The sequence below is a fragment of the Manacus candei genome, unplaced genomic scaffold (assembly GCF_025592945.1).
Source record: "Manacus candei isolate 608988 ecotype Guabito, Panama unplaced genomic scaffold, ASM2559294v1 h1tg000014l, whole genome shotgun sequence".
In the NCBI taxonomy this organism is placed as follows: Eukaryota; Metazoa; Chordata; class Aves; order Passeriformes; family Pipridae; genus Manacus; species Manacus candei.
In genome coordinates, this window is record NW_026138062.1 from 32,189,418 (window position 1) to 32,202,915 (window position 13,498).

At 39.1% G+C, this 13,498-nt stretch overlaps 1 protein-coding gene across 10 annotated transcripts in view; it reads left to right on the forward strand.

Annotated features, from left to right (window-relative positions):
* Positions 1–2,354: 2,354 nt before the first annotated feature.
* The window catches only part of N4BP2L2 (NEDD4 binding protein 2 like 2), a 45,625-nt gene continuing 34,481 nt past the window's right edge, over positions 2,355–13,498 (forward strand). For 5 of the 10 annotated variants that reach the window (XR_007902991.1, XM_051778850.1, XM_051778854.1 and 2 more), the window contains exons 1-3: positions 2,367–2,458; positions 3,600–3,742; positions 5,016–6,460. Coding sequence is in view for 9 of the 10 variants with exons in the window: in XM_051778850.1 (XP_051634810.1) it covers positions 5,016–6,460 (1,445 nt within the window). In the remaining variant the exon portion in view is untranslated. The other 5 variants (XM_051778846.1, XM_051778852.1, XM_051778851.1 and 2 more) reach the window with 5 other exon arrangements.

Consider the following 13,498-nt stretch of genomic DNA (forward strand, 5'->3'; position numbering starts at 1 on the left):
CAAGATACTTGGAAAACAGAATCAAAATCTGACTATTTAAGGTGGAAATTTTTACTTTGACTCTTCTCTTAGATCAGTTAAAGCCAACATTTCATGAACTAATATGAAGGTGATGGCATAAATGTCAAGGAACACAAGAAGACATAATTTTTCATGATTTGTTAGCCATGCGGTCACACTACTAAACTCTTCTATTTTACTTCTATTCAAAGGTTCTACCAAAATAATAGATGCACGTTACAGGAAGCATGATTTGGGTGAGATATAGTAGAGGTACACAGTAGAATTCTGAGTACCGTTATAAACATAAAAAAATGAAGTTAAAAATTTCAGACTCCTCTGCAAGCAAAGAAAACCCACAATCTGTTAAGGCTTCTTTGTAAACATTTTCACTGTTAGAATGTTTGACCCTTTGGACAATACTTTGACATACCCTATCTGCTTCTCCTGCTGATGTTTCCAATGGAACTTCTTTTACTATCTGGTACAGCTGGAGGATTCTGGGGGAACTATTTGTAGCCTTGTCTCAAATAAGCACAACATCTTCCCATATGGGATCTGTAGCAGCTGTAATAGCATCACCAGGGAAAGTATATTTTATTAGGCTCAATGAGGTTGAAAAAATGACATTAGGGTACTGCCACTTCTAACATGTGGCTTATTTAATTAGGTACACAAGTACTGGGAGAATTCCTCAAATGAAATACATCTGAGACAATTACTAGATACAACATGAAGCACTTGAGAGCTCTGATCTCCAGATACTACCTTCAATAAGTGCAGTATACTTATTCTCTCTAAATGGTGAAGTTGGGTATTTCGGGATTTAGCTTGTGTAGGGAAGCACATAATTAGTATCTCAGATGGAATATAGTTTTTTCTTTAGGATTAAATAACTGATAGTATTACAATTAGAAAAGAATTCTCTAAGAAGTCAAGAATCTTGGTTGCAAAATACTTTTAATATTAAAATTAAGGACTAGCCTCCTTATCTTTAGATAATCTCATGAAAAAGGGTAGAAGAATAAAGCAGTGTAGCACTTTGTATTTGCAAAATACTTGCATTATACTTACACCAACCTGCATTTATGTTCTTTTGCATATCTTGTGTTACTTACATTTTTCTTGGTAGCAAAGGTCAGTTCCTTATGATATTTCCTATTTTCCTCCCTGAAAGGACACCTTACAGCAGAAATGACCAGTTCCTTCTGAATTTTTCTTTACTTCAAAATGGCATTAAAATTTGTCTCTTTGACTGTGGATTCCACAATACGGTACAAAACACAGGTCCCAAACACACAGCAAGGCCATGTCTAAACACAGGATTGCTCTCATCCTCCAGGAGAATACACACGTTGTTTTTCCAGTCTGGAACAGGGTGACAAGGTTATGCCACTGTTATTCCTTAGAAACTGCACACAGGTTTCCCAGCTCTGGCTGCAATGTCTGCATAACTGGGACAGCGCTGCTAAGTGCAAATCAATATGGAAAAGTATCTGATTGTGGCATTCACACAATACACATCTCAGGAGCTTTTAAATTGGAAGATCACTAATCTTCACAAAGCATGGCAAATGAGGAGAACTGGGAGATTCACTTCAAGAGCTCACTTCTGATCTAAATTAAAATGCTACCTAGGATACATCCTTCCACACATGCCTTCCAACAAACAAGGCCATCACCTGGCATAGGAAAGAATGTTTTGGTTCTAGGAGTAATGGGAAGAAACGCCTGGCATGGATTTTAACAACCAGTTTTCTTTTTACCACTTACAGCAAATAATTTCAGAGACTTTATAAATTATATACTTTCAAAACTTTCAAACATTCATATTTCATTCAGGTGATGTGAAAGAATAAGCATTGCAGGTATTTAGAATGGGGACATCACTTACAGGAGCTGTTGTGAGCACTAATGAAAACTGGGCAATTACTGTTACAAGACTTTCCTAAGAACAATGTTTTTTAGGAGAAATGTGGCTTGCCTTGTAAAACACCACGAGTTGGAAAAAAAAAATGTAGTCACATAATGGAAAAAAATACACCCTATTTATGCAGCAGGCAAAAGTTGGAAGTCCACGTTTAGTACAACACACGTCTAGGAAACTTGGGCAGCTTTTACGCTGGGGACAATCCTCATCGGAGCTTTATAATCTCGCTAAAATCGTTGTTATTTTCTCACGAAAACCAGAATGCCACTTAAAGCAAAACAGACGTTCCGCTCCTCCCGGGATGCTGAGGGAACAACCCCCCAGGCACCACAATCCGGGCCAGCCCGCTCTCCCTCCCTCAGGGCCCTTCCCGCCGGGGCGGGGGCGGGGCGTGGGGAGGAATGTCCCGCCCCCCACGGCGCCGCGCGCGGGGTGAAGGGGCAGCGGGAGGCGGCGCCATTTTGGGAGCGGGGGTTGGCGGCGCTGCCCCTCCCGCGGCCGGGCACGGGCGGGAGCCGCTGCCTGGAGGTTGGTTCCTCGCCCGCGTGTGGCTGTGGCGGCTGCTGCTCGGCGGGGCCGGGAAGCCGCTTCTCCCCCGACCTCCGTCGCCACCGACGTGTGGCCAAGGGGAACCGGGCTGGGAAGGGGGCGGCGTGGGGATGGCAGTGTCAGCGCGCAGGGCCGGCGGCTGCTGAGGTTGCAGGACACAGGCGCCGGGATGAGGGAAGTGTTGGGGGACCGGGGTTGGGTACGCTTTGCACTGTGGGGAGCGGGCAGCTGACACACCTGAGGGATGGGGCTGGCGTCCCTTGGCGGCCGCGTCTTCTCGGTCACGCCGCTCCCAGCCCGGTGTGCGAGCAGCGCCTGCTTTCCGCGGCTCCAGGTGTGTCCTGGCGCCGTGTGAGGCCTACGCGCTTTGTCACCGCCGTACACACAGAGGGGTCACGCAAGCACAGCCTGTAGGTTCCCCCGTCTGTAGGTTCTGCTACATAAGCCTCCGTTTTCCATTGGTGAATGTGGCGTGCAGGTGGAGCTCGGGGCCTTGAGTTTGTTGCTTGAGCCTTCTGGATGTTTGGCAGGTCAGTTAAAGTGGTGATTGAGCGTGGCAAGTGGGAGCCTGGTGAATCGCCGTGCCGGCTCGGGTTCAATGCTTACTAGTTCTTTACAGAAATAATGCAGACCTGTGCCGGCCCCCTTGAGAGGCAAGACTCTCACAGAGACTGCATTTTCTCACTACCTGCTTGCTATGTCCTCCCCAAGAATGCAGGTGGATATGCTTTTGTATGCAGCGTCTGCTATGTCCTCCCCAAGAATGCAGGTGGATATGCTTTTGTATGCAGCGTCACTGTCCCGAAGGATAGTCAGGGAAAATCTGTGAGAGATTAGCAAGAAAAGATATTCCTGTGTGGGACAGTCACAGAGCAGTATCCTCCCTCACTGGAGATACTGTAGTGTAGCAAGTGTTCACATGTTTTGTTTTCGTTCCACATCAGAAAATGGGCTCTGCTTAAACACCATCCCAGAGGAGGATGAGGACATAGGAGCTAATAAAACAGCTGTTTTTTTCTCCCAATCCTGTTTTTGAGTGGAGGCAGAGTAATATTTTTTTGATAGGTGAGGGATAGAGTCAGTTATTCACGTAATATCATACTTGCTTTCTAATTTACAGAAAGGAGGAACTGAGAAGCCGGAGGTATGCATAAAGCACGTATATCTTGAGAGGAGAGACCGTTGTGCCAACAGTGTTCCTTCCACCAATTCTGAGGAGGAGAGAGAGTTTCTTCCATATCTGACAGTAGTGCTCTATTCCAGGTAGTAAAGTCAAATGCAGACAGTAAAATCTCCTTTGTTTAGACATTTGGAGAATGAGAATGGCAGGTTTCTCTCCCTTTGGATAGTAGGTGAGAAAATTCCTAGAGTAACATGTTTTCTTGGCAGTTTGGCAAGTGAACATCTTACTTAAAATTTTGCTGTGATACTTACTACAGATCTTTTTCAGATAAAGAAAAAAAATATTTTCATATCCAGGATAAAGAGCATGTGACATTTTGTTAATACTTACTCCCAGAAAGTTGAGCTGTTCACAGAAAGCAGTAGAATAAATTCTCTAATAGGAGAAACACATTCTGTTTTGTTTGATACCCCATTTGTTTGTGGGCCAGGATTTGCTGAATAAACTACTTGGCACTTGATTTATGATAAAATGATTATTGCTCTTTATTGCATACTGTCTAGACTTCTGGAATACAAAGCAAAATCCAAGAAATTCTGAGCAATAATTAGATGGATAATGGCATGACTGCATGTCACGGGGGTCAGTGCCATCTTACTTTGTTTGTAATTGCTAGTCTCTGAATCTTTCTGGAACTTACTGCCTTACTCTTAGAATGCAATCTGTTTATGACAGGGATTATTTTATGTCCGTGTTTATTTTTAGAAAGCACGTAACCAAGTGGTCTTGGTCCCTAACAGAAGTCTTTAGTTCCAAAACAAGAAACATAATAACAGATTGCAGATTTGATTTAAAGTTGTATTTGACTAGTTCTAAATTACAAATGCCATCCAGCATCTGTTCAGTTGGTGTTAAATGAATTAGTTGAGTTTGGTTCATGTCACAGAAAACAATCCTCGTGATTGAAGTATTTGCATTTTTGTTGGTCATAGTAGTAGTGATGTCAGGCATCAGTTTCTGCATTGGAAATTGGCCTATGTTTATCCTGTAAGAGATTTTTATCACTTGACAGAGTAACAGGTCAGTAGAGAACAGAGATTGTTGATGTAATTAGTTTTTCAAGTGTTCACATTTTAAAATCATGATTTGTAAATTACTTAAGGTATATCATAAAATTCCAGCTGAACTGATGCAGCACTATAGTAGTTTTTTTACTCAAGATGAGCAGTAAATAATGTGACAGTCTTGCTTAAACCATAGTTGTGGTAGGTGATGTCTGCTTTTCTCCTGGGTGAGTACATTTTAGTTGTGACCGTGGAGGGTCTGATGTCATAGGCTTGAATAAGTTCTGCTTTTTTTATATTTTATCTTAAAAATATGCATGTTGATAATGTATTCATTGTTTTTTCTAAGATGCTTCATGCTGAAAATAGAATAAGGCTCTCGGAGTGTCACGATGAAATAAAAACTGAACCATATTCTAAAAGGATGAAGTCAACAGAAGGGACTTACGAGAAACTCCCTGATGATGATAACCAAGGTATTCAGAAGGAGGTGGATGCTGAGAGAACATCAAGTGATTGGATATCAGCGTGTGCCTCAGATAACCAAGGGCAACATGAAATGCAGAAGCAGGAGAAAATACTGACTGGTGTCTTGGGATCATTGAATGAAGTTCTCCTTGAAAATAATCCAGTGCTTAGTCAGCCAGTTGATTTAGAAACTCTGCAGAATGTAAATCCTCCATTTGCATCGATAAATGACACTAAAGTTGAAGAAGAGAAAGACCCTTTTATTACAAATAATGCCGGTGAAGATAATAGTAAAAAAAGTAGTACATCATTATCAGTAAATAGAAATGCATCAGATGAAGATTTTTTTACAAGCACAGAATTTATAGGACCTATTTACAAGCCTGCCAAAAGTAACAAACAGGATGAATCTGGCAGTTGCAATGAATGTAGAAGCAATGGGCGAGATGAGAATGAATTACATGAAAACAGACCTAAAAGAAAGGAGGCTAAGAAGATGCAGGCTGTTTCTGCCACTGTACCAGAAATAGATGATGAACTAGACCAGTTCTATAAAGAAATTCATCAGCTGGAAAATGAACATTTAGATACTAGTCCTCAGGGAAAAGAAAGTGAAATTTCTCAGGAACAACAGTCTCCATATAACTGTAGTCAAAGCTCACAAGAGGATTGTCAACACATATTGTTGGACAGCCCACAGCCATTTTATGAGAATGGACAGCGTTTTCTTGGGGAACAGAACAGTCAGAAAACTAGCAATGAGCAGCAGTTTGTTGTGGAAACAGATGGCTGGAAAACTGAAAATGCCTTTAATGGCCAAGTAGATGCTAAATGTTGGAACTGCTCAGTGCCTGAATTCAGACCTGCTTGGCAGACTAGAGCATCTTTCGTAGTACCTCAGGGACCTCTTCTTCCTAGACTGAACCATCAGTCCCGTTTTCAGACACTTAATTCCCCACCACAAATTCCAAATGCTCTCCCTTTTCAGAATGGGGAACTTTGTTATGAAAATCGTCGTACTTATTATAGAAATACTGATATCAACAATCACGGTCCACTGCTTGATCAAAAGACCAGCTATGCTAGTCATATTGACATCCATACTACTCAGGTCTTCAGAAATGAAAATAATGACCAGAAGGGACCCCAAAATAATGGTTTCTGTGAAACCAGAGAAGAATGTTGGAAGGATCCAAAAGCCGACAATACAGAAGGAATGTGCAGCTTTTCTTCCTTGCAGTTATCTGAAGAAAGATTTGGTTGTGCACAGAAATTTCTTCTAATCTTAAGAGGCCTACCTGGTTCAGGGAAATCTACACTTTCTCGGTAAGTAAAGACTTAAAACTTGAAAAGTTTATTCAAATAAAAATTTTTAAGAATTTAGAAATGTCTGTAAGCACTTAGCAAACTTTTAAGTTTGTAAATTAGGCTACTAAAATGCAGTAATTTAGTATTTGCTGTCATTCATACTTGATGAGTGCAAATGACAGTAAATATTAAAAGTATTTAGTTGGGGATTTTGTCTTCTTTAGAGGTTTGATGACCAGGAGCTGCTTTGTGTTAAAATGTTGTGTATCCATTAAATTGCATACTCGTTTATTCTGTGGCTTTCAGGTGTACTAGTATGTGATGGTCCGCTTGTTTGTTTTTTTTAGTTCTTAAACTCCTTCATTTAAAAAAAGCTTCCGTTAAATCTAACAGCATCAGTTTGACTGAACCAGGAGTACAATTTTATTTCCACACAAAAATTTACGTTAGAAGAATTCTGCTACTCTGAGGATCCTTGTTTTCAGTGTGGTGATGGAACTGATCATCATCATTCCCTTTTTTCATAGTATGGTCTGTCAACTGCTCTGTTTGTTTGTGAACACACAAGAAAAATACTAATTTTTTCTTAAAAATATACTTGTTGGTGTCTGGCAGGGTTAAAAGCAGATGCCATCTCCAACTTGGATTTTCACTTTGGGTTTTTTTGGCCTAATTTAAAAAGCGCAAAAGTTGACATAGAGCGCAGACACTACCTGTATTCATTTCTTGTATAAAAAAATAAAGTTACTAAATCAGTACTTACTGATTGAGTTTCATCCAGAAACTACATCAGAAATGGGATGTCTTCTGTGGTTTTGTTCTGTTGTATGCTAGGAGTCTGAAATAGATACAGTGATCATGTTCTTACTTACTTTTTGTATAAAGGAGTAACATTCTGTTTGTGGGGTTTTTCCTGATATTTAGGAGACCGTGATCTCCGTATCATAGCTAGAAATCTCTTAACAGATATTTTCTTATAGGTTTGAATAATTTTAACTATAATATTTTATAGTTACTGGTTGCTGTATTTTACAAACCTGCATATGCCCGTGTGGTATTATTGCAGTAATTCCTTTATTATGTGAAAGCAACATAGAAAATTTAAAAAATAACACTGTGGAAAAAATGCTGCCTCATTCAATGCAGGAATTGGATAATACTTAATATAAAGATTCTAGATATTTTTTTTCCATGTTTGGTGTGCTAACTTGTCTCAGAATCTTTCTCGAAATATATGACTCATGTTTTCTGAAAAATTCTAAGTATCTTGAGGTTTTTATGAACACATATTTGTGCTTTTTTCATCTCTCACTAGTGAGATCAATTACTAATTTTATTTAACATATGGGAAAGTGAGTACTATGAAATCAAGGTCAAGAATAGTTACCAAATGTGAGTGCAGAATTTGAACCGTGTGGAACTTGTTTTTCAGTATATTCAGTTACATGCAGTTTCATATGTTCAATGCTTGGTTGCAATTGCAAATTCCCATGAAATCATGTCTCAGGGTCTTAGATACCTTGGGGAAAAAAGTCCCAGAATTAATGGCTGCCTATGGGGAAAATACTTGTATTATTAGTTAAGTCTTATTCTTAATAAAGTTGAACATATTTTTCTGTGTAACATCATAAAATTTTTCTGTGTAGACTAGGACAATGTCATCTGAGGTCATATTAGTACCCACAGGTGTCTTTGCAAATGTGTCATCTTTAGCACCTGCAGACAAACCCCTACCCCTTTTGTGAGTAACATGACTGTTAAGGAGAAGCAGAAAGTTGACATCTATGTGGATCAGCACTAGAGGAGAATGAGGTTCATCTTGCAAGTGGATTTCCCAAGTATTAAATGACAGCAGGGCCAGTAGTTAGACCTAGGAATCTTGAATTTCTATTTGCATTTCATGCAAAGTGTTTTGTGCAAAGTGAGTACAGACTCTTTTTGTCCTGCTCACAAACTTCAGCCGTACGTGTCCTGAATCTTCCACTGAAGTTTGTGTTTTGTTTTGACTCTTCCATTCCAAATAAGCAGTTGGAATCATAGGCATGCTTTTTGGAAGAAGCTAGTGGAGATCAACTAGTCCATCATTCTGCTTGGAGTGGGTCTGTCACCATCATTGGATCAGTTTAGGTGTGTCTTTGTCAGGCCTGATCTTGAAAAACCCCCAGAGATTCTATGATCTTGGCAAACTTTTCTAGTGCAGTACAACTCTCCTACTAAGGAAGTTCTTCCTAGTCTCCAAACTGAAGTTCCCAAGTCATAATTTGTATGTGTTCTATGTTGTAACATGTGCTGTTCCATGGTAAAATCTGGCTCATCTTCTTTGCAACTTCCTTTCTGGTAAGGGATAAGTTTATTCACTGTAATAGGCTGATAGCAGATAGGCTGATATCAGGCCTTTTGCTGTCTCCACTACCAGACTAAAGCCCAGCTGCTGTTAACCTCTCCTTGTAGGTTATATGCCCTTAGCCATCTTGGTAGCCATCTATTCAGCCCTTTCATGTGTTTCAGCATGTCTTTTGAACTGGGAAGCCTCTCCTGGACACAGTATTTCAGAACTGACTGCACAAGACCAGGTAGAGTGTGGGTGATGCCTTCTCAGATGATCTACTGGTCACATTTTCTTTACTAAAGCCCAGACTGGAGTTTGCTCCTCTTTTGACAAGAGCACACCATTGCTCATCTTCAGTTTGATGTTCGCTGTAATCCTCAGATCCTTTTTACCAGGGCCACTCAACCACTTTCCCTCCTATGCTGATACTTAGGTTTTTTTCATCAGTTGCAGAACTTTTCTCTTTTCCTTGTTGAGTGTAGTGATGTTTTGCTTAGCCCAGTTCTCACGTTTCTCAATGGCCTTCTGGCTAGAAGCCTTGCTGATCAGTGTGTTGAGCATCCCTGCTAACTTGGAGTCATCTGCAAGTTCTCTGCCTCATCATCCAGATTAATGATGAAGATACTGAAAAAACTGGTCTTGCTAGCATGCTCTTCTGTACTGTTACCGACTGGGAGATGATGTTGGAAACATTGATGATTTCCAGGTGTGCTGCATTCATCACTCTGTCCTCATGTTGTTACAAAACACGTTTGTCTGTTACAAAACCCACATGGACTCTTCCTGGTTAACTTAATTTCCTTAACATGTTTGGAAATAGATTCCAAGAGGATGCACTCCATTGTCTTTCCACAACAGAGGTTGGCTGAGGTTGAGTAGCTGTTAGTTCCTTGGGTCTTTGTCTTTACTTGCCCTAAATATGAGTATAACTTCAGTGACTTCTGAGTCATCTGGGAGCTCCCCTCGTCTCACCGATGTGTTTCCTGTGTTCACCTGACGTAGACAATCCTAGCCTTCTGAAGCTCTTACATATTCTTATTTCTTGACTACCTGTTTCCAGTTTTGTTTTCCTGTTCATATCCAACCATGGCTTTTGGTCTGTGCTTACTAGCTCCACATCTGCTTCTAAATTCTAAGCTGATTTCTCAGTTCCTTCTCCATCCCCTTTCTTCACAGATTCGTTTTGTCCCTGTTTCAGCTAGTGGTATTATTTCACCCTGAACTTCATTATAAGTGTCTTCCCTGTGCTTCACTCTTTGCCTTGTCCCTGTTTCCTAGCTTTGCTGCCAGTGCTGAGTTGCTTGTTCCAGTGTTTATACCACTATCCTTCCCATGTCCTTCTATTTTAGGTCAGTTTTGTTTCTTCTGTTTCTTCTTGTGTTGGGAGAAATGTGTTCTTGCAATGCAGTATTGGTCCTGAATCAGCTTCCTGCCGCTGCCAGATTGCTCTTCTGCCACTCCCAGGTTGGGTTTACTGCAGTGAGAATCTTTGCATTTTCTGTACAAAAATGAGTATTTTTCACTACTATTTTCTGTGCACATGGCATTTCAAAGTTGTATACCTTGGGCGCCTTTACAAAAAGTTTTTGCAGGACAAATGCATGTACTTTGTCAGATCCCACTTTGTCAATCCAAACTTCTCAGAGAAAAGCTTGGAATAACAAAACATGATAAGAATGCTGTATTTCTTCCTTGGTTTTGTAAGTGATAGGCCATTTAGTTAGAGATTTTTGAGAATAGTTTGGCCTGACAGATACCCAGCGGTGATACCTTTAGCCCAAGTAACAAAAGTCTGCTACCGTTAAAAGTAGATGATAATGGGCTCTTACAATGCTGGGAAAAGTTACAGGAAAAGGGACTTGTATTTTTAGAATATTTTGCTACTGAACTTGGCAGCAATTGCTATTTGCCATTCCTCCATAAATATCTAAGCATTCATTTGAAAAAAAAGGAGTGTAATGAAGTAGAAAGAACAAATATCGGTGTAGTTTAAGAAGCACATTTTTAATCAAATCCATGAACGTATAAATACAGTTGTCTTTATCTGGGATCATTCTTCCTGGCAGCAAAATATTCTGAATGGAAGAGTTAAAGTGTCAGTATTTATAGCTGAATGTAGAAACAGTAGTGTGCTGTTGTTTCTAATTATGTATTTCTATAAACTGTTACAAGCAATGTTGTTAAAGTAGCAGTTACATAGTTTCAAAATCTTTAGTAGTACTACTTTTTTTTCCTCACCATGATAGGTTAGCTATTTTAAATAGGTGAATTATTAGATTTTGTTATAAAATCATCTATCAAAGTAGGCTAACCAGGATACAGATTTGGGGACCATTTTAGTTTTGAAGAAAAATTAAAGCAAGATTTATGTGTGTGCGTGCATGCGCACACATGTGCACTGGAAAAATGTGTATTGGTTTACTGACCAGTTAAAATAGCTTTTTGGTTTCAGCATGGGTTTTGTATGTCAGGCTAATGGCTTCTATCAGATCAGATAGCATGTCTGGAAAAAGTAGGTGAGCTGCTCTAATTCTAATAGCTGCTTTAATTTCAGTGCCCTACTCTGTTCAAAAGTGGGTGTTCAATTGCAGGGAAGGTTTAGGGTAAAAAAGCTGGATTACAGGAGTTGGATAATATGCTGTTCGTTTCAGGCATGTGCACATATTGATGCTGACTAATCTGTAATTTGACTCTCTCATTAGAAATACATTTATCTTACTTTTTTTCTTTCTCCATTTCTCAAAAGTGGAATATCATCTCTTTGTGGGTTTAAATAGTAATGATGCTTTCTTTGTATAGATATTCTTTTTGTTCTTTCTGTTTGCTAGTTCATGAGCCTGGGATGAATTGTACTTCCAAATACATGTTGGAAGTATGTGAGTTACTCTGTATGATGTCAACAAATAGGTTTGTGTTTTGAATTTTCCAAGTTTAAACACTATGAATTCTGAAAGAAGTAACTGTCAGGCTTTTAAAGTGTTTTGTTTTATGATTTAATTTCACAATTTAGAAACAGGTTACAACCATTACTGTAATAATTGAAATTTCAGTTCATAAATGTATTACTTTGTGATAGCTTCTTTGTTGTGTATAGTGTAAGAGTTCTATTACTCTGGCCTCTTTGGTAGTCACTTTGCCTTGTCAAATTCCCTGGTTTTAGGGTTATTGCAAACATAGTTTACTATATTAAGTCTGTTATATCAGTTATATAGGTTCATTAATAATTGTGGCATATTCTGAACTTCAAGGAATACTAACAAAATATTTCGAGAATAAACTTTGTTGATGGGTTTGCAAGATTTCTTGAACTCTTGGTCATTGTATTTCTTTATTGCTACTAATGGTGTTTGGAACATATGACAAAAGAATTTGAGTAGGTGAGTTATTCTCCAGAACACAGAGCAAACAGAGTCAGTTCTTAGAAATAAAAATGAAAATTAATGTCCCATTACTGTTAATTCGTCAGTTCATACATACTCCTATAGAAACTGAATGGTCAGGCCCATAGGAGCTGTAGGGATGTGTTTATCTCCTCAGCTAGTAGAAGAATCCCAGATGTTATTTGCTATCTTTTTTATTTATTAAGGCAGATGATTCTGTAAGATGTGTGTATATACATTCAGCACACAAAAAGCGAGTGTGGAAGATGGATCCAGTTTTTCTAGCATGATTAATTGGTAAATATAGCATACTGTAAATAAGGAAATCAGGCCACATGTGAAATCATGGCCATGTAACTTAATGAATACAAATTCCTCTTAAATATTTTATACTATAGAGGAATAGATACAAAAATTGCTGCCATGTGTGGTGTATGATTTACTGGTGCCATTTATTCTACTTGGAACAAAAATAGGTGATGAATCCTTCTGTGCTCTTCTAAACCAGCGTCATACACATCCTATTAAAAGATCTGGGCTCAAACAGAAATAATTATTGATCGCTGTTCAAAAAAGTGGCTGTACTTTTGGTGTATCATGCTCTTTCTCAAATAGAATTACTATTTGTGCTGAAGTAACCTTAATACTATGGAAAAGGGAGAAAGAGCAAGGAGGAAATAACAGTTTGTTTGCAGCTTTGATGATGTTACTTGACATTGCGCCATTAGTAGTTTGTTCTGGTCCTCATTAATCTGAATTTTGTTGTACGTATCTCTGTATCTTAAAAGCAAATATAACCAACAGCATATTTGCAGGACAATAAACATATAGGGATGTAAGCTAATATTTAATACAGCATCCCAGTCATTAAATTGTGATTCATAACAGATCTGTTGTTGGTGACAGGTGGCAAAACATAGCAAATTCCTTGTGTCAGACTTACACTTAAGTAGCTCTTCCTGCACAGATACATAGGAAAGCATGGTAACTTAGAACTGACATATATTTGTTCCCCTAAGACATTTGGGATCTGGCCAGTTCTTTTTTGTTCCTGCCACCTCAGCAGTAGTGCAATCCCACATACTGCTAGTGCAGTTTGGTTTTAGTAGCCTGTGTGTACATTGCCTATTTCTGAGCTTGAATAGTTGCCTAAATTTCCATAGGACAGTGATATCCGAGTGTTGCAGTGGGCTGTAAATGCTCTGTGACACTAACTAGTTGTTTTCTACTTTCAGATTGAAATAGTCAGGGAGGTTTTTTAATCACACTTTTCCTGTAGATCAGACTTGAAGAGAACTGTACTGTTGTCCTAGTTATATAAAGTTTTCCTTTAAACACCAATTTCCA